The sequence below is a fragment of the Tyto alba genome, unplaced genomic scaffold (assembly GCF_018691265.1).
Source record: "Tyto alba isolate M040663 unplaced genomic scaffold, T.alba_DEE_v4.0 Super-Scaffold_2, whole genome shotgun sequence".
Classification (NCBI taxonomy): domain Eukaryota; kingdom Metazoa; phylum Chordata; class Aves; order Strigiformes; family Tytonidae; genus Tyto; species Tyto alba.
In genome coordinates this window covers 76,094,209-76,115,297 of record NW_024881282.1, presented here as the reverse complement: position 1 = coordinate 76,115,297, position 21,089 = coordinate 76,094,209, and the positions used below count along the sequence as shown (strand labels likewise).

At 40.9% G+C, this 21,089-nt stretch overlaps 1 protein-coding gene across 6 annotated transcripts in view; it reads left to right on the top strand.

Moving 5' to 3' along the window:
- Positions 1-21,089, top strand: part of LHFPL3 (LHFPL tetraspan subfamily member 3) — a 262,454-nt gene that overhangs the window by 167,364 nt on the left and 74,001 nt on the right. For all 6 annotated transcript variants that reach the window (XR_006165365.1, XM_042793148.1, XM_042793151.1 and 3 more), the window contains exon 2: positions 12,126-12,362. Coding sequence is in view for 5 of the 6 variants with exons in the window: in XM_042793148.1 (XP_042649082.1) it covers positions 12,126-12,362 (237 nt within the window). In the remaining variant the exon portion in view is untranslated. The remainder of the gene's footprint in view (positions 1-12,125; positions 12,363-21,089) is intronic.

The following is a 21,089-nucleotide window of genomic DNA, read 5'->3' as shown; positions in this document are numbered from 1 at the left end:
ACGCAGCAGTGACCATGAACCTGCATCTCATCTTACAGCAGAGTAATTTTGCCAGTGGCTATTTATCTTATCCACTGCCAAACAACTTCTTGAATCTCTCAATCAGCTTCCATGGGAGAGATTTCTCTGGCTGGCCAGTGACCAAGAGCAGGCGCAGGCATCTGCCCAGCAGCTGGCTGTACCGCAGGTGTTTCACTGCTCCCCATCTGCCACCCAGTGTGCTGAGTCAGCGTTCCGTGCCAGCACCGCGAGGAGGGCCACAAAGATGGAGGAGAGGCTCAGAACATTTAAGAAAACTTCCCTCCCCCTGCTTTTATTTCATTTCCTCCTGCAAGTGTTTTTATTGTTCATGTTCCTTTCATAGCATGACAGCCAGCAAAGCGGAGGTCAGATAACAATTGCTTGAATTCTTGGTAGCTATTTTTAAATCGCTCGCTCAGTTGTTGGCCACTGACCCATGCTCTTTCATGTACTGGATGGGTGAGTTACCCCATTTTCCAATCATGACTGTCAAATACCCTTAAGTGGTCATGTAAATGAAAGTGTGAACACAACCAGGACATAATACCAGATGTTTCCCTGAAGCAGTAGTCTGTGGGGGCTGATTCTTTAATGCATTACTAATATGCTATTGCTGTTACTGTGCTCCATGAAACGTACCAGGTGAGATGCAGAGAAATCCCTGCAGTTGAAGGCTCTGGTAGCATGGATGGAGTTTAGGACCAGCCTAGGGAAGCCTTGCCGGTTAACTCAGTGGTTATGCAATGTAAGCTGAACTGGTTTCATACAGCATAAACCTAGTAGGAAAAAAAGTCAGCAAGAGGCTTTGCTGACAACAGTAAAGGGCAGGGTTTATTCAGGTAGAGAGTTTTGCTAAATTTATGGTCAAATGAAAATAAATGTGAAGCTTTTCAGCAAAATGGCCACAGTGCTCAAGCCTGGAGTTTGCCTTCAGTGCCGCTCCTGTCCTGCTCAAACAGGTGCTGTTTGCATTGTCCTTGTGTCCTGCCCTGCAGCTACTGCAAAGCTCATATGCTGAGAAAAGTGATGATCCCAGGTTTCTGATGTCTGAGGAGAAATAGTGTAAGACCCTTAAGTTCTTGCAGTTATCTTAAGGGCCCAAAGCAGCTGAATTTAGCCTCACAGAGAAACACATCCTAATAATTTTTTAATTCACTGATTAAACACCATCTTTAATAACTATTTAACAGTATCAATTTGGACAACTTAAAACTTTTGGCCTGGCTACAACGACTGAGTTTGTACCAGAACCTCTCCCCCTGACAGTTCAAAACTTACTCTACTTTAAAGCCTAAATGTATTCCTGGATGGTTTATATCTGTTCAGATGCCAAGACTGCCCTTTCAGTTAAAGAGCTCTTCCCCTTCTCTGGGATCCATTCTCTTGTGTTTATACAGAGTTATAAAATTCTTCAGTGTACCAGCACCATAAGGCATGCAGATCTGTTTTCTAGGCAATGCTATGGTTTTTTAGAAGTTTTTGCCCCCTTTTTTGCAAGTGAGTACTTACTGGCTGCAAAGTTTTTAGTTTTCAGGAAGAAATACTGAAAGAGTGGGATTTATTATGGACTCCACTATAGACTTAGTTGTAGAAATTCTCTTTTTGTATTAATATCTCTTGCTTCTGCATCTTGCTTCCACCTCAGAATCCTGCAGAAGTTTGCCATGCTTATCCTGAAAATGGTGGCTAGTGCAATCCCAGACTTCCCCGCTCACCAGCATGTTTAGATTTGCTTGCAATGTCAATAGCTTCGGAAACAAGCTAGAGGCATGCACTTCCCAAGTGCAAAACCAGGCTGTTGTAGTTGCTTGATGTTTGGCAGGGAAGTCAGAACAGCCTGGATGAGGACTGGCAAAAAAAGAAAATCACTTTATGTTTCTCTTTCTTTGCCATCACATTTTCAAACCTTTAATAAAGAAGAAGAGAAAGGGCAAATTTCTATAGACCACAGTAAGAGAGCCCAATACTGAGCTCCTCCTTTGTCTCCTACCCCCATTTATTCTGCTAGGTTTTATTCTCAGTTTGATATAGACAACACTATTTTTGATCTTAGCTTTCTGTAGTTCCATCTAGTTCCTAATTCTTTGGCTGCTATTCCCTTTAGATATCCTTCTTTATTAATGCCAAAGATGTTTATCTCTCAGCCTCCTCATAAGAACATAGGCCTGGAAAAGACCTATTAAATCATCAAATCCAATCCCCTTATCATGGACAATTACAGCATCATGCAATATTGTTCCTAAAGTACCACATCATTACATCTTAAAATAATCTTGCTCTCATTAGCTGGTTGTTCCAAACATCACTCTTCTAAATATTAGAAACCATCAGCACTGAATAGCTCTAGTACTTACATTATGCTGAAAAAACTTTCCCTGGCATTGCCAATGCTCATGTTTACCTATCTCATGGGTGCATTTTACTGGTAACTGATGGCCCTACAAGGGCTGGTAAGCATACTCATATGTTTTCTCTTCTTTAGCATTTGTCCCAGTATTCTGCATTCATAGTGCCTCCCATCAGTGGATTTTACTACCAAATCTCTACTCTTGCCACAGCTCCTAATGAAAACACTAAATGATTGGCACCCAGGCTGATCTGTGAGGTGCCCAATGTATCCTCACAACAGCTTGAGACTTTCCCTTCAAGCCAAAAATGTCAGATCCCCATGAACAAGTACCACAAGCACCTTAAATTCTCATGCTAATCTCTGTAGTCTCCCGGTTAATAAATGTTTCTACATGACACAGTATCAAATGCTTTCTGAAGAGCATGTTACTTAGCTTTCTTTTATAAAGTCACTGCTTCCTAGCTGTCAAGAAAGAACCATGCTGACATCACCCCTCTTTGTATTTCTTTTCATGTCTTTAATTATTTCCTTCAATAATTATTCAAAGAACTAAGGTCAAAGTGATGGGTGAGTGTTTACTCCAATTACTTGTCAAGTTCCAATTTTTTTTGTTTTTTCTGCTAAAAATTAGGTAGCACATATGCTGTTGTCCCCTATCTAAACAACAGATTTGTTTAAAAAAACCTTCCTACCAGCTTTGAAGTTCAATATGTTGGTTATTTCAGTATTTGGGGTTGGAGGGTCCATTCTTCCAGCCTGAGCACAGTATGTTCATTTTAGGTTTGCTACAGGCTTGGAGGTAGGAGTTCCCCTTTCTGAATGCTCATGCCCAACTGTCAGGTCATTTTCCTCCTCTTCTCTGTCATCCTCCTCATTGAAAAATGAGGCAAAGAATTAGGTCCTAGCCCCAGCCTCACTTAATATCTGCTTTTCTTCTTCTTTCTTTGTTACTCTAATTGAAGATTGTTTGACTTCTTGTTTCAGTTTCTCTCGAAAGATTTAACAGTTTGATTTCTGGCAAGCTGTCTTTTAGACCTGCATTATCTAACCTCCAAAATGTGTCTTTCTTTGCTAACTAGTCTCTTTTCCTATCATTTCTAAGGTCTCTGCTCACAACTTCTTTCCTTTTTCCAGGGCTTTTTTGGGGGGATAGGCACTGAGAGTAGATAGGAACAGTTTTCTGCTCATTCAGACAGAGCTGAAAGTACCCCTGGAATTTTATTCATCTTGTCAAGATACTTCAGAAAATTCACATCTTTGAAAAAAATTCAAAGTATTCTTCACAATTAAGTATGGACCTCTTCAGTCAAGTGAACTTGTTAGCTAGTTTCTTTAGCTTATCAAAGTTTGTCCCTCTGAAATATGCATTTTTATTCATATTCCCATTTTATTGAAATTTAATTGACTCATGGTCACTGAAGGTAAGATTATTTTCAGCTCTTCCTTCTCTTTACAAAAACCATGTTTAAAATAGCTTCACTACTTGGATCAGTAACTTGTGATGAAATGTCAGATGTATAAATCTCAAGCAACGTCTAGCCTATGCCATTCATAATAGCTATTCTCCAGTCTGTCTGCTGTAGCTTACACTGTATTTATATTGAGTTTATTCATTAATTAAATCTAGTACATTTCAGTATGCTATGGTTTGATATGGTCTGGATAAAGACCAGGTTCTACAAAGAGAAGTTAACATTAAATTTGAAAGCTGTAAAACTTCTCTGTAACATCATTCAAAATAAACCCTTTCAATAGTATATTTTGTTACCAAGCAAAGCCAAGCCAGAATTTTATTAGATGGCTGTGATCTGACAAAAACTAAAGATGCAATATAAACAAGTAGTTCCTTCATTACAGTTCTTTTTCAGGGGACTCTAGCATGTGAGAAAAGTGGATTTTGAATATTCTTACATCATCAAACCACCTGGCTTCATGACAGTTGACTCACAGGTCACAGCCCTCTGAGCACGTGCATTTGCAGGCATGTCATTCCTGTGATCCCTGGGCATGGACCTTCAGCTGACAGATAGAGCATGTAACACACATTCCGTGATACAGAGACATGTTAGAAAAACTCTGGTGGACTGTGATACAGTTTTCATGTTATTTTAGACACTGTAAACAGAAAAATCAGAAGAATAAAAAATTAGATTTCAGTGGACACCACAGGAGATGATACAGCATAAATGTAACTTTTGACATGTACCTTCCTGTGGGCTTCTAGCTGAACCACCTCCCATACCTGCTTCATTGTAAAGAAGTATTTTTATCTTGTTGTATAAAAATTTAGTTTACCCATTTTTCATCAGTTAGTCATCTACTGCTGCTATATCTGTCAGCAATTCGTTCTCATGACATTGCTAGGTATTTTTTGCCCACATGATGATTAGGCCTGCATCCATTAATAGGTCCCAGTTTCCATATTTTTTCTGGACAAGTTGAAACATCAGAAGTTGAGAACTTTTGCAAGGAGTCGTTGGGATGCACCTTCTGAGTCACCTGCCACACTCTAACATCTTTATGCACAGGCTAAGATAGTTGTACTAACTAAATTATTCATACAACTGCATTAACCTTAAAGTTTAATTATTGTGGTTAATGATCAAAACTTGGAAGTTAAATGCTCCCATGATGATATAACCCCTCACAGAATTTCTGTCTCTATCCTATCAAAGAAATCTCTATCCATACATAAATCCAACACTTGAGATCCAAACCAGGCCCCCTTAGTGCAGTAAAATTTCTCTTACAGTTCTTCCCCCAAGTGATCTTAACCGAAGTAGATTGCACTATCGTTGCCATTCTTTTACACGTATTTACAGTTTAACACATTCTTCACATATAAAATCACTTCAGTTTCCCAGTTGTTTTCATCTTTCTGACAACTCATGCTCTTTAGTGCTTGTCTTTGAGAATGGCTGTTGGTCAGCCATACTTCTGTTATCCAGCTTCACATCTTGCAACAGCTGATCAAATTCTTCCATTATGTTCTCTAAGCATAACTAGCAGACATCAAAATATCTCAGTTATCTGTCAATTCAGCCAGATTATGGCAAGTCTTCTCTCCCTGACTTTAGCACCTACCTCACTACCACTTTCCACAATATTATTTTATTTCTCTTTGCTGTCCGGTCACTGAATATTTGGTCTTCTCTTTTCCCTTTCTTAAAATCAGCATGGGAAATACACATACCTCTTGATATGTATATATAAATATTCTTGTGAGATTTGACATCAAAAAGTCAGTGCCCTAATAAGTGGCCAAAACTGTGTGAAGTTTTTTATATTATCACAGGAATGCAGTGAGAGGTTCTCTTCCTTTTTCTCCCCCTTAGCACTGGCTATAAATGTTCTTAATCATGTGGAAAGGTTCAGGCTTGTCTACATTGCCAAGTAAAATGATGCAAATTGAGAGAATAAGTAGATCAGTTACTGCTGAAGCCTCTCACATCCTCATCATATGAGGTTCTAGGGTTTGACTTCAAATGAGAACTAATCTTGTCTCCTGGACTAAATGCCCCCAATATACATGTTGTTTGAAGCTTTCTGAAGGAAGATTAACCCACAAACCTCTGCTTCTTCACCGAGGGGGAAGCACTGTGGGGCCTCTCTAGGAAGGTATGCTTTTGTCCATGGCACTTAGATGACAGTGGCACATCAGTGTTCTGGAGTAATTTCACAGGTCACTTCCCTTGTCCCACATGGGAGCCCAGGGCGCAGAAGTCCTGATATAGTTTTATCATTCCAGCTCTCTGAGAACACTGCCCTTGAATCTTGAATTTTGTGCCACTTTCCTTACTGGCTATCTCATATCAAACAGCAGCCATGTGGTTAGTAACCCTATATGAGTACCGCCAAGATATCCTACTGCCAGAGAAACTTTTGATCTGCTTATGGCACAAATTAACAGACTGTGTCATCTCCTTTGGGAGCCAGTTGGCACCTCTCTGAAGAACCTCACCAAAGCTGAAGACTGTATCTGGCAGTCTTCAAACAAAGCAGCAAATAAGAAGTCTTATATGGCATTTGCCTCTTTGTATTGCACAAGAACCATTTTAGGTGTTAAGGAAGCTCTGCATGGTTCAAGAGCCTTCTCCTAGGCACAGGTTTTGTGGTCATGAAACCCACACACTGAGTCGGAAATTTAAGGTCTCCATCCAGCATTGAAGAACTTATGGAAAGGAACTTCTAAAATCCTCCAAAAATAATCTGCTTTACGTGTACCAGAACTGTTTCTGATAAATGAATTGGTAAATTGAGAGAATCAGGGCATTTGCTTCAAAATTGGACATTTGCTCCAAGACAGAACATAAATGTAAACACAGAGAATTATTATCTCACTCATTAGTACAGTCCATATCACTCAAATCAATCTCAGCTGCATGGGTGTGCAGCCTCTGTGTTCACTCAGGACTGTATTTGACCCTGTGCCTTCAGCCACCTCTCCTCACCCTTTCTTTCTTTCCCCAGTACAACTTCTTGAAAGACTGTAGTCCTAATGAATGTTCCCTGCCAGAATTTTCACCTTTCATTTCACTCTGTCCTAGAAGTTCTCTCCACCAACACGGCTGGCAAAAACTCTATTCAATTTATTGGAGTTTAATGGGTCACTGTTTTTGTAAATACCATTTAGAAAAAATTCTGAAAACAAAGAACCTTTCAGTTTTTGGAACCATGGAGTCTTGGAGGCTCTTGCATATGTGGGTATGGAAAGAAAATAGCTGGTCAGTGTATTTCCCATTCCATTATTATGACTCTTATCAGGAAACTTGCCATCATCATACTCTACATGCAAGCAAATTGGGTATGTTGTCAGGAAAAGAATGAAGATGAGAGAGGAGTCCTGCCAGCAGGAATTTCTCAGCACTGGTTTCTTGTATAACAGTCAGCCTTTTTATAAATAGCACCTCATTCCATGCAATGATAGAATATTAATCTGTCACCATATTTGGCACAACCATAGGATCATGAACTACTTGCTAATTACCATTTGAGCTCATGCACAGAGTTCAGGCTGTGATAGTATTAGCTTGGTCAGAGTCACAAGTCGGTCAGTGCCAGCAACAATTCAGTGTCTGTTTCCAATCTCTGGAAGTGTCATATCTGCATCCTTTCATCCCAGGAGGTAAAATCCTGGACTCCCTCTCTTAGTATGAATAATTTGTCTTGTCACTAGAGCCCTAAGGAAAACTATGTGACAGTTTCTGTTAGCTGTTCATATGAGAAAAAAAGCTTTTAAAAAGAGAAGTAAATGTATATCAGGCATGTTTAACTACTATTTATTAATAATTTTTAAAAGCTTGAAAAGCTTCACCAGACTCCAATATATAGAAGAAAGAATTTTTTACCCCATATCTTGTAAGAAAATTAGAGGAAGGACTGGAGGAAGCCCAGGGTCATTGGTACAAAGACACTATTAATACCAGGAGCTTTCTCAAGCAACCAAAGAGAAGATGATGTGGATATGATTCTTGCAGGTTTTACAGTTGCCCAAATAGTTCTGAATGGAGTTAGTGGCAGTAATCAGCTGTTTATCAGTTTCCTCCTGCTGCTTCTCATGAAAAATCTTGATTAGCTACGGAGGTCCTGAGATGGGCTGTCTGCAGGCTCAGGAAGATAGTGCTAATCCAATGTATTCAGCTCACACACAGAAGACTACCTTCAAACAATATAGATTTAACGTTTTCCTTATTTAAATCAAAAAATCTGTAGGAACTGATGATTTAAGTCTTTTCATTCAATAGGTGAGCTCTCCAAATCCAGAAGTTTCTGAATTTATTAGAACTGGATAGTAGTAAAACAGTAGTAGCCTTTGTTACATTTCCATTTCCATCACGTTGCCATTAGAGACAGTGGAAGTTTAGACAAAGATATGGGACCCATGTCTGTGTTGTAAAATAATCTCTTAGCAGTTTCACTGAAATTGCATAAAATTGTTTCCATTTTTCAAATTTGTATAAAACTAAAAGTAATTTCCTTCTAGAGAAAAATCTTCTAATCCTCTTTAGAAGGATTAAAATGTAAAAATTTCTAGCAATACAAAGTAGATCTGTAGGTGGATTTTATACCTGTCTTTTTGGTGTTGTAGCTGATAAATGATTCATTACCTGTTTTATATTATTGAGTAAGTCTGTATTCCTGAAGTCATTCAGTGCAAAATATTCCCTCAGCAAGTGAAGACTCAAGGTTGACTAATCTTACTTATGTTAATCTCTACAGGTAAGGTATGATTCCTGCATCTGAAGATGTTGACCAAGTAGTCATCTAGTAGAAAGCATCTAAACTGTATAGAGAAATGAGAAAATAATAATATCCCCTCTTTGATATCTGCCTTTATGCAAAAGAATCTAGTCCAGCCACCGTATACCAGTGTGACTTATTACCAAGAGAAGTCCAACTGCAATCAACAAAATGACTCCAGAAAGTTACAGAAGTATGTCGAAACATGAAGGAACAGAATTCAGGAAAGATGAGTTAGTTGGAAATCTGAGGAACACAGCTGGAAAGCTGTGCACTGAGTTCCTGATATAAGGGCATGTGTTTTTAATTACCTAGGTGGAAGAGAACAAAGTTAAATTATTTTTAGGAAGTACTAAGAACATATGTCTGATTTGCTGTGTAGTAAAAAACCACAGAAATGTCAGTATTTGCTAATTATTCTTGCACAATGAGCAGAAAAATCCCACATCTATTGATCATTAACTGAACATTAAGCTGCTTCTCATTTTGAGGACAATTAATAAAAGTAAACTGGATTTGGTAGTTGCTGTTAAATAGTAAATAAAACTTTTGTCAACAGTTACCTGGGTAAATGTGGACATTTTCATGAACACCAGAAGTATGCAGATTTGCTGCATCATTTCAGTGGACTCCCTCACAAGTGTGAGGGCAAGAAATAATCTTCTGGAAGTGTGTGTAAGCAGATCAAGAAAGCAAATTATTGTATGGTTTGTCTCTAACATTTTTGGAAGATTTTATGAAATTGTGTAAATGAGTTAAGGCAGGCAATAGGCAACTTACAATTTGTCCAACCTGCATGTTCTGAGTAAATCAGTCCTTATCTAATTGTCCTTGTTTCTAAGCCTAATTGTCCTTGAAAGTATTATAAGCTGTTATATTTTCACACAAATGAACTGCTCAGGAAGAATTTGTCAAATGCCTTAGGTGCAGCTTTTATTCTACCTCAGGTGCTTTCTGCAGACATGCTTTCAAGACATTGTCTACAGCAATTGTGTAGCTGTCAAAAGGAAACTACCATTCCTGAGCTCTGTTTTCACATCTCTCCTCCAGTATTTCATCATATTGATTCAGTGCAGGCGTGGTTTTTGTTTTGAGGGCATTAGAGGTATGTAAAATGACGGTGCTTATGCTTATCCAGAAAACACTAGAACTTGTTGCAATTCCCACAGCGACAGCAGCTGTTGGTTGCACAAGCTAGTCAGTGTATAAACTGTGGTTTCCAGAGGTCTGACTCAACAACTGCTTAAAAGGGCAAAAGCCACACAATGTATTATTTTCAATTGGCACATATACCTGCAATTTAGAGCACTGTGCACCAATATAATATTAAGACTTATAGAAGATGGCTTAGGATCCACTGTATCTCATTAGCCATACTAAGAAAGAAGGGCTAGTGCTGGAAATATGCTTGTTTCCAAATTAGAAAAGACAGTACAAACAACCGCTGAAAGCATATGGATTTTCTGATTGTCGTAAATGCAATAAAAACTGTGGAATTATCCCATTCAACATAATCTTTATTTTTACAGTTTTCTTATTTTACTTAATTTTTATATCCTATTCTCCCCTACTGAAGATGCCCCTATGCCGTTTCCCTGGCTAGTGCCACACTCACACTGTTTGCTTCAGTGAAGCCAACAAGTCCATCAGCATTACCAAGGGCTGCAGTTAAGCCTATCCATACACTATTCCCATTGCTCTGATAGAAAATGTGCCATGAGTACCCAACTGCTCTTCCCCTGTTACCAACGTGCTGCCTCTTTACCTAAAATAGTTCAGATTGGATGCGACCTGGAGGCCACCTGGTCCATCACCCCACTCACAGCAGGGCCAACCTGCATGGGAGCTCCCAGGGAGAGACATTGTCCAAAATCAACTGGCAAGGTACAAGTCATGCTTTTGCTGTGCTCCTTCAGCTGTGCCCGGTGACAGTCCCTGCGGGCAGTGGGAAGCCAGGCCCTGTGCAGAAGTACATTGAGTCCAGTCCTATGAAACTCGTATTTTGGCGTGTTTTCTCTGCCTGTGGATTTTCTCAGCTAGTGAGTCAGTGGCAAGAAACCCTGTTTCAGTGTATGGGTTTGCTTTCTTGTGTGTGTTTCTGTAGTGATGTATCACCACCTCAGGACACATCGTACTCTCTCAGGAGCAGAAGCCCTGGTGCTGCATCCCTGCCGTGGTACCCTCCACCGCAAGGCACACACTCTGGTAGGAAGAGGGGCAACCAACCTCCAAGGAGGCTGCTCCCTGGTGACCACAGGACGTGTCTGAACAGCAAGTCCTGTACCAGCCCCAGGCTGTGTCCAAACCTGAGCTGGTAAGATGCTGGGTCAATGTCTGTGACCATGCTCCTGAACCCAGTGGGGGCCGTGCTTGAGGTCTCCTTGCACAAGAGCACACGTCCCACCCAAGGTGTGAGTGGCCAGGCCCAGGTTAGCCGTGCGTGCTCAGTGCTCACCCTGGCACCATCCAGCCAGGGGACATCACAGCAGCTGCTGGCCAGTGGGCAAGACTGGCTCTGCTTCAGGTGATGGAGCACGTTACTTCTGAAAAAAAGAAACTTGTCACACCATTTTGCCTGCACCACAAGAGCCATGTTGTCTCATGACACTACCTGCTGTCCCACAACAAGGCTATTTCCCTGGGAACCAAGGGTCAAAGAAAATTTATGCTGCTTGAAAAATAAGTTCAGCCTTTTAGCAGTCACACAGGCTGATGGCTTAGCATCTGAACACTCACCCTTTGCCTCTGTCCCCGCCATGGCACGGCTGCCCCTACGCAGAGTAGCTGGTGCTCAATGTCGGCTGGCTTTCTGTGTAGGTAGAGGGTTTTCATTTCTCTTGCTGCTAAAAGGATCAGCGTTTTTTCATGTTTGGGATGTCACGTGGTGATTCCTCAGGTAAACCAGATCAGAAGTTGACAGCAGTGTTGGCAGCTTATTTTTCCTTGCAGAACAATGTCATTACTTGTGTTTTTGAGGACTACAAACCTTATGCATAAAACATATTTCATTTAAAGGGGTACTGTCAACTGACAAAATACCCCCTTGCTATTACCTATGTGTGTTACAAGCACTTAGATTACCCGAAATGATAGGTAGTTTTTTTCCTTTGTTTTTCTCTGGCTTGTTTGCCTGACCATTTGACAGTAATCCAATGTTTCCTTTGAATATCCAAGTTAAAAATAATTTTCCCCTTTTGTTTTGTGTGAGCCTTTCATATTGCAGTGAAGAAATCAGTCCCACCAGGAAAATGTGATTGTACTCATACAAAAACTTGCCAGGGATTCAGGATGTAACTTTTTTTTTTTTTAAGCAAAGTGAGGAATTAATGTTATATCCTAGGTTTTTATATTAAATGCTTAATCACAGCATATAATTCTGTGACTTGTTTTTAAGTAACCTAGCTTTGAAGCTCAGGATGAAAAAGTGTGTTGCTTTAATGATAACTGTAGGTTCTCATCAAAATGAAAGTTTGGTCTCATTATTCCATTGTTCTCCTTTTCTTTTTTCTCCAAGCTGCCTGTCTCGTCCTGGGTTGTATGATTTTTCCTGATGGCTGGGATTCAGATGAGGTAAAACGGATGTGTGGTGAAAAGACAGACAAGTACACGCTGGGGGCTTGTTCAGTCCGCTGGGCATATATCCTGGCAATTATTGGAATCTTGGATGCCCTGATCCTCTCATTTCTGGCATTTGTGCTTGGCAACAGACAAGACAGCTTGCTAGCAGAGGAGCTCAAGTTGGAAAACAAAGGTAGGACTGCTTTAGAAACACTATTATTGGGTGGCCTTGAGGGCAATTGCTTAAAAACAATGATCGGTTCAATTTTATTTTATACTTAAAAGTTGGCATGCTGGCTTACTTCCTAAGTTGCTAGGAAAGAAATGCAAGGAGCAGAGGCAGTTTTATTTTTCAGCCTCCAAAATCTAAAAAAGCTCAAAAATTACATAATTGCTACACTATGCATGACTTATCATTAACAGTTTTTAGAGCTGTAGATGGGATGTTTTTGTGTTACCCACTTGTACATTATTTCATTAGCATTTAAGTTTCACTATCTCCATCTTTTTTCTGTACCCCATGCAAGATTTGTTCATTTGGTTCCTTTAGGATTTTGCACTGTAATATGAACAGCTGTATTATGGCATATGTGTTAGCACAGTACACAGTAAGGGGGGAATGTTGACTTGGGAGGTTGGCAATGAGCTACGTAATGGGACCACCTATGCAGCAAGGTACCGGTGGGCTAAGGATCAGTGCCAGGAATGAAGAAGAATCCTACTTCTTGTTTTATTGTGTTGCTTCGAGCTCATTAGTCAGCTCACAGGACTCTAGGATACTGTAGGAACTGAATATTCATGCAGTGGGTTGGGGATAAAACATATTTCTAGATTAAGCACAAGAAACCAGCTCAGGCCAGTAGTTTATCACGCAGTTGCAAGAGGAGAGATGCTGTTTGGTGAGTGTGTGCAAGCCTGGCTGAGTTCTGCAGCCCCTTCCCTTGTCCCACCCCCCCACACACATCCACAGCTGTGTAACTGATGTGATAGATACCACAGAGGGCATGTCCCTCCTGTGTCTTTTTCATGGGCCTGTTGTCCCTGGATCTGTCTAATCCTTTCTGAATCTGCTGATACTGTTGGCTTCTACAGCACCATGTGGCAGCAAATTCCTGAAGCTCACTACTGACGGCTAAAGAAGTACTTTCTTTTATCTGTTTCAAATCAATCCCCTACTAGTTTCACTGAGTGTCCCCTAGTGCAGGATTCTGCATTCAGATCATCCACCACCTTTGTAATTTTGTAGGTTGCTTCTAATAATAGCAAAGATATTAGGAGCCCTTCACCCCTGGATTGGAAATCAAAAGCTGCTTGGCAGCCTGTGTTGTACAAAAATAGCTGGTCTGTCCTGCTCCAGAAGGACCATTAGCTGTATATCTAAAAGCACCAGCTCACTGGCCCCAGCTTGCTGAATTGCAGACAGTTAGCACATTCAGCCCAAAGATAAATGGACTTGAGGACTGAACTTCACATACCATTCCAGACCTGGTTAGAGCCTACTAATGTAGGTTAAGTAAAGTGTATGTTGCTTGCAGTTGCATGTATACATCTGTTCTGCAGGAAAACTGAGGGCATCAGTTTCAAGGACTGTCCCTGAGGCCCTTTTCTGTAAGGATAATATTCGTCTGCATTTGAAAATTAAAATATTTAATAGAAGGGCATTCACAGCTATGCCACAAGTGCTTTTGGCATCAGCACTGTATCTGATTTGTCTATACCATACAGAGCTCATGAACTGAACAACTACTTGTATCAAAGAATCTCATCTGTTTTGGCACCTTATGAGCAAAAAACAGCTTCTGGAGACTCATCACTTCTCACATTGCTGGCACAAGCTCCTGCCAGAACATTTGGTCCTCAGCATGTCGGACAGAATCATTCAGAAGTTCATTTTCCTTGGATTAAGCGCAGAAATGTACCACACCACCGTCTTCAAAGCAAACCAGAACTTAACAAAAAGGTATACACCCCACTTTGTCCTTCACAGTCAGGCTTAATGTTAACCACGTTTTAAATTGCCTTTCAAATGAAAAGAAAAAGAGGCAACCTGCCTTCTAAAAAGGGCATCAACTCCCTGCTCTTCACAAAAAGCTTCTGCTAAGCAACAACAGGACAAATCTAAATCCCCCTGCAGCCTCCCTTCATATCCCCACCTGCATGTGTTGCTGCTGGGCACAACCACAGCCCCTGTGGAGTCCCAGGAGAACACAGTGGGAACATGGGTGGGCACCACCATCTCTGTCAGTGGTGGGAACATGGCAGGTACCAGTGCCAGGAAAGCACCAGCTCTCCACTTTGCTGGCCAGAAATTGATCCTTCTTCTGGCTTTTTGGATTCCAGGAAAGCCTGCCTGAATCCTAGTGAGCAAATATCCCACTGAAACAACAAGGCATGAGCACTTAATTCCCTCCAGTGGTCTCTGATCTCTATACAAGATGGGCTGCAGCTTGCTGTCCCCTGTGCTGTGCTGATGGAGCTGGGCTTTGGGGCATGGTTCCTGCAGACCAGGGAGGGGTTTCTTCCCAAAAGGCTGCACTCTGAAGCAGGCACTGAGGTCTGTAGGTAGTACTCATGCAGTTTTGCACCTAGCAGTCTTTGACTGCAAATGCTGCCCACAGTGTTTATGAAGAAGATTTTGGGTTTGTATGGCCAGGATTGTGAGGCAGGTTTTGTAATCCTGGCAGTCACTTGCTGCATGCTCAGGTGACTGATTTGGGGCCGTGGTCTGTGGTTAGAGAGGGTGTTGATTACTTAACCATAATGATGAAGAACCTGGTAGAAGATGAGAGCCAACACTTGTCATTGAGTTGGCACCAAACAACTTCCCGTCCATAACCACGGCACACACTGCACATGCGTGAGGGCTTTGATGCTTACCTCATAAACTATGTTACCCATGGATTCTTTTGAGTTAATAGTTACTGGAGAAATACTCACCAGCTTTAGTCCACATGTAAAGTGTCCATGTGTCTCTTGGAAATGGTCATGATGACAAAATACTGAAATATGCAAATATCACTAGCACACCTCCCGTATAGACCAGAAGATAAGACTAAGGATATAAGCAATCCCAGCCTCAGCCTCCCCAGCCACTCTGACAATGTGAAGTCAAAGCTCTCATAACAAGCAGTCATGAATATTAAACACCTCCCATCCTCACCTACAAGAGGTCTGCCTCCAGACTTGCACTGGCTCCTGCTTCAAGATTAGCAGGTATGGATGAGAAGCATCCTCAAGGAGGAGGCCTTGTGCTGCTGCTGTCTTCCAAGAGGCAAAAGATATATCTGATGGTCAGGACTGTCCTTTGGGTAGGAGCCCAGGGACTCCTTCCCCTTGGTGGTGGTGATGTCCTCAGGTCACAAGCCTGGACATCCCATAAGCTTTGATAAACAAGGTGTCCCGTTAAGGGACAGTCATGGCTCCATTGTGGCTTTTTGGGGTAACGCACCTGGGGAGCAACCAACACTGTACCCAAGAGAAACCTCTGCTTGCCTTGTCAGCTCTTCTGCAGCTTTACCCCATGCGTGTAGATATTATTACGTGATAGCTCAGCAGAGGGGAAGAGACAGTACATTAAGTATGTGTCATGACAGTGTTAATTTATGTGGAAAAACCTTCAAGAACAAGAAATTATTAGGCAATGATCAGACAGCTGGGCAGCTGTTTTCTTAATCAGATAGTTGTTCTGTCTGGAGACTTCATTGCATATCAGCTCCCACAGGCTCATTAATGAGAGTCTGCAGTGGCTGTGTGAGTACCTGGCACCACAGCTGTTTCTGAGCATTGGTGACAAGGAAACAGTTAAAAGTATATGAAATGTAACAGGATGGTAAAAAGGTGAGAAAATTACAGAAAAAGAACAAGCTGTACTTCTCTGTAGACTTACCGTGCTGAATTGTCCGCCTGCTCTGTGCTTTTGCTGAATACAGTTCTGTATATTTACATCGGTTAATGAATGCTCGTAAGTAAGGAATTTGAGTGTTAAAATTATTCATGGCAGAAGACAACCATATTTTTGCTATAAAAGAAATTTCCTTTTTCACTGCATGATAAAAATAATGCTTCCTCATTTCTTACTTGCTTAGGTGTGAGAGTAAACTAAAACGTGGGTTTCATGTCTGAGAAGTACAACTCAAGTTTAGCAGACTTTCTTTAGGTTATAATCTATTTAATGCAGTTTCCTAAGCATGCAAATTTTACGAAACAGTCTGTACCTTTTTCATTTAAAAAACTGCCTTTTGAAGAAAAAGTATTTATAAAAAGGCTTTCACATTATGTTTATGCCATTAGCAAAAGGAGGGGAGAGAACATTATTACTTGTTTTTCTTTAATTTATAGGAACTATTGGTAATCACTTAAGGGCTTGTATGTTATTAAACTAATGGCATGTAGGACGATAACAAAAATAGTCAGAATTAATCTTAGCTTTGAGCTTCATCAACACCATTTTGAGTGAGCCATCAACATCAGGCATAATCCTTGATGTGTTGTGTAATGACATAATTTAACATTTTGAACTGTAATGTCTTAATGACATAAAATTAAAGTTCTGGCCAAGGGGTGAAGAGACCAAATGAGAAGTTTCCAAAAGAAATTGTGAGTGCAAGGCAATTACTTTTGAATATGGTTTGCATTATAACTGATAAATGTAAGAGCATTCAGAAGAAACTTTACTGTTAAGTAATATCAATCAGAGGTTGATGATGCACAGGTGAATGATGCACTTTGTGGACAGCTGTGGCTTTTCTAATGGATAGAACAGCTTCACAAAGTGTTTATGTGTAACATTTGACTCATCTTTAGGGCCTGTATTGTCACAGATAAGAAATTTGCACTAAAGACTTCCTGGAGTTACAAGCCTAAGGCTGAAACAGATAAAAGGAGCCGGGAGCTGAACAGAAGATTTGAAGGGTTCATCTACATTGCAGTGATTGCAACTCTCACAGACTCAAACCACACCACATCGCTCCCAGCAGCCACGTTGCAGAAGGCTTGTCGCTGCGCTCAGTGCAGGATGCCCAACCGAGGACTTACCAGCTGGTTGACACTTACACCCTCATTATTCTCCATAGCAGTGCTGTCAGGGCCTGATCCAGGTAATTGAAAGCTGGCTCTGTACATCTGCATGAGCTGCAGTCATTGCAGCATCAACACAGTTAAAGACACAAGCTAAGAGGAAGTTGTTTCTTGGTGAAAAAGCAGGTTAGCAGTAAAAAAAAAAAAGAAGCCATAAAAGAAAAAAAAATAGTCTTGCACAGAGATTTGTGCACCTTTGGCTAGAGAATCATCTTCTGTAAACAGGAATAACCTACCCACATGATCACTGCTGCAACAGAAAACCATCTTCAAAAGGCCTAGTGTCTGCAGCTGAGTGACAGGAGGCTAGCGGTGCACTTGTCCCACCGAGGGATGACATGACAGAGTGCGCCTCAGCTGTCACTCATCAAAGGAAAATAGCTCAGGTCACAACGTATGTGCAAACTGCTGCAAAATTGCAAAGCCCTGCTTATTAGCATGTAGTTCTCCTGGCATACACTCACAAATATTCAGGCTAACTTGTTCAATATTAGGTGAATAAACATGAATATTGATACCTGATTTAAGTTTTCACATACAGCTACAATGCATGAAAGACTTGCCAACAGCCCCCGTAGTAATAAAGAGCACAAATCCAATCAGAACACCATGTATACCTCTGTATACCTGTGTTTTCTAGCTAGTAAAATTATATAGTCCCTTTTTTGTAAAGTTGTGTACCCTCTGACTCTTCCTGATACACAAAAAGTCAGTGTATGCACCTTTTCATTTAACATATACTTTTTTTAAAAAAAATGCAGGATTTCTGTTACTCTCTTCCCATTTTTAGACTGGTATTTCTCTCCATGTCTGCTAGTTTCCCCCATCCTTCCTCTCTAAAAAGTTCAAGAGTCACCCACTTCAGCCCCTTGCTGCTTTGGTGTGTGGCTCCATGTTCAAAGCACTTAGGGTGACTTTGAACTCAGAACCAACTTGGCCACTTGAATTTCCATTTGAGAAGGAAAATGCGGAATAGACTTATTGAGGAATGATTTGTGATGGATTGCTATAGACAGCCCACCACATGCACTTGCCAGGCTGCAGCTGGCCAGGGGAAGCTGGAACTACGTCAGAAAGTTTATGCTCTTGCCTCAAAGGAGTAGTATTTAGGTACCCTGCTTTTCAAAGACAAAATCAGGCTTTTCTTTGAAGCTCACAGCCATAGGTTCCAGGTTGGAAATTCCTGGCCTTCATTTCTATCTTCAAAACATGATTCTCTGCCATGTCAGCCAAGAACAAAGTCTTGTCACAGCTGTGAAGAGCTCACATGTTCTCTTTCAGCTTCAGCCAACAAGTGGCTCATCTAACGTAGCATCACTGCAATTAGCTCCAGTTGTTAATTTCTTTGTTTAATTACAACCTATTTTCCTTCAGGTATCACCTCCACAATGAGCTACAAGGAGCTCTGAGTAAAAGAAAAGTAAGCAAATAGTACAAGACATATTTCATCCAGAAACCTGCAACTAGAAGCCAAACTAACAGATTATTTTTAATAAAGGTTTTTCCCCCAAATTTCCTGCTTTAGATAATGGTGACCATTTGCCTGTGATTTTAACTACATATATAACACTTTAAAAAGAGAAACTGTAAACATAAACATGGAGTTTCCATTGTGGTGACATCAGAGGGAACTTAGTCTCTCCAGGATGAAGATTCTCATAGCACTGCTGTGGGATCTATGCCCAAGGTATGAATTTTCATGCAAGGACTGACTGTATGAACAGTCATTGGATCCAAATCCAGAGCTTTCCTTTGCTGTGCCTTAGTGTCATGCATTCTCTTGCCCAGTGTGGATTGAATTCTGTCACACAAAGCAGAACAGCTCCAGCTTGAAGATTTTTGGGCCTCCACCTCCACAGCAATCTGTGTAGGACACCATTGCTGGAGATCAGAGGTGGAAGTCTGAGAACCTCCAGCTTGAGGAGAGAACCTCCTTGAACTAAGGCAGGCAGAAAATCAAATTATTTTCAAGGGTTTAGTAGAAACTAAGGGTAAGAAACTGGGAGTGAGACCATGTCATGGTTTAAGACCAGCCAGCAGCTAAGGACCATGCAGCCACTTGCTCCTGGCCTGGTGGGACAGGGAGGAGAATCTGAAGAAAAAGGTAAAACTACATGGGTTGAGATAAGGACAGTTTAATAGGATAACACAAGGACAGAAGAAGTAATAATAATGCTAATGCTTATAAAAGAATATATAAAGCAAGTGATGCACAATGCAGTTGTGTGCCACCTGGAACCCAATGCTCAGCCCATTCGTGAGCCTCAATCCCTCCTCCCCCTGGCCAGCTCCCACAGTTATATTCTGAGCATGATGTCATATGGTATTGAATATCCCCTTGGCTAGTTCAGGTCAGCTGTCCTGGCTGTGCCCTCTCCCAGCTTCTTGTGAACATTAACTATCCCAGCTGAATGCAGGACAGACCCAAAGTCTTCAATACAGACTCAGAAGATGCTTCCAGCTCTTCCTTTTGAAAATGGCTATTTTTGTGTTCATGGGCATGTGAGAAGCACATACATATGCGTGTGAGAAGCTACTTAGATTTTTCTACTGGTATTGAATGGTGTTTGGAATAGCCGAGTTTGATTCCTGTTTCTCTTACTGATCTATCATTTGATTTCTCAATTTAAAATTCTTTTAAATGGGGGGGAATGAGACTGACTTTGTTGATAGGTATGTTGTAGTTCAGGAACGGAAGGTGAATTAGAAAAGCTAAATAGTGGGGGAGTTATTATTAAAGTATGTATTCTGAGACTAAGCCTCAATACAAGTATTTTATCAGGGAACTACTTTACCAGTGTACTAAATGATGATACTGTTAAGGGGACGCAAATGAGGCATCAAAACTAAAAGTTGAAAGCTGATTAAAATACCTTATTTAATAAAGGTCAATCTCGCAGTAGTGCTGATTGATATATCAGCTGATCCAACAGTTCCTTTCCAGCTCTACTTTCCATAATGAGAAGGTAAAATTAGTCCTAAGCATATGCATTAATTACTTAACTGAAGAAGCTGGAGACCATGAAAAAGAGCCCTAGTTCACCACTGATTAAGGAAGTAAAAACATGGTGAACTGCTTTCTGTCTCATAGAAAGATGGATCCCACTTGTTACACTCTGTAGGGAGCCTCATACAATATCTCAGTTACAGAAATTATCATTCCATTTAATGAGCTCATGATATGAAGGACCAAGTATGGGGACTTAAAGGCATGTTGGTGGCAAAAAGCTAGGTAGCCTCAAAAAATATTTCTTAAATGGTATAGGGGACTCAGCGTATTCTATGGGCTCTGTGCTCAGCTGAAAAATTCTGTAGGGCAGCAAGAAACGGAGAGGTTGAGAGCTACAAAGTGGAGTGACATGATGCATGGGAATGGGGGATGAAGTCATTAGAAAGTGTGTCACAGGCTAAAACGAATCTCTGGTCTGGTCAAGACAATTCCATGCAAAGCCTGGACAGATCTGGAGATCTGTGTTGTTAACTTAAAACGAAGCCTGTGGCCTGTTAGGAGTCATACTGTATTTACAGAGCTAGAAAATGGCAAGTCTGATTGTGCCATCATTAGTAGTTGCATTAAAAAAGGTGTTTTGAAGCTTGGACAAAAGATAATCAGATATATTTCACAATTCATAGATATATAGAAGTAACTGGCACATGTTTTATTCTGGGTAAGGCTAGTCACATACAAAGATTATCATACCCCACCATCCATACCTTCTTCCCTACTAATAGAAACCATTTTTTCAGCAGAGAAGAGGGGAGCTCATGACTCAGCTGTTCCTGCATTAATGCTTTTGGGCAAAATGTTAATGTAGACTGAAAAATCAAGGCACGTTTGTGCAAG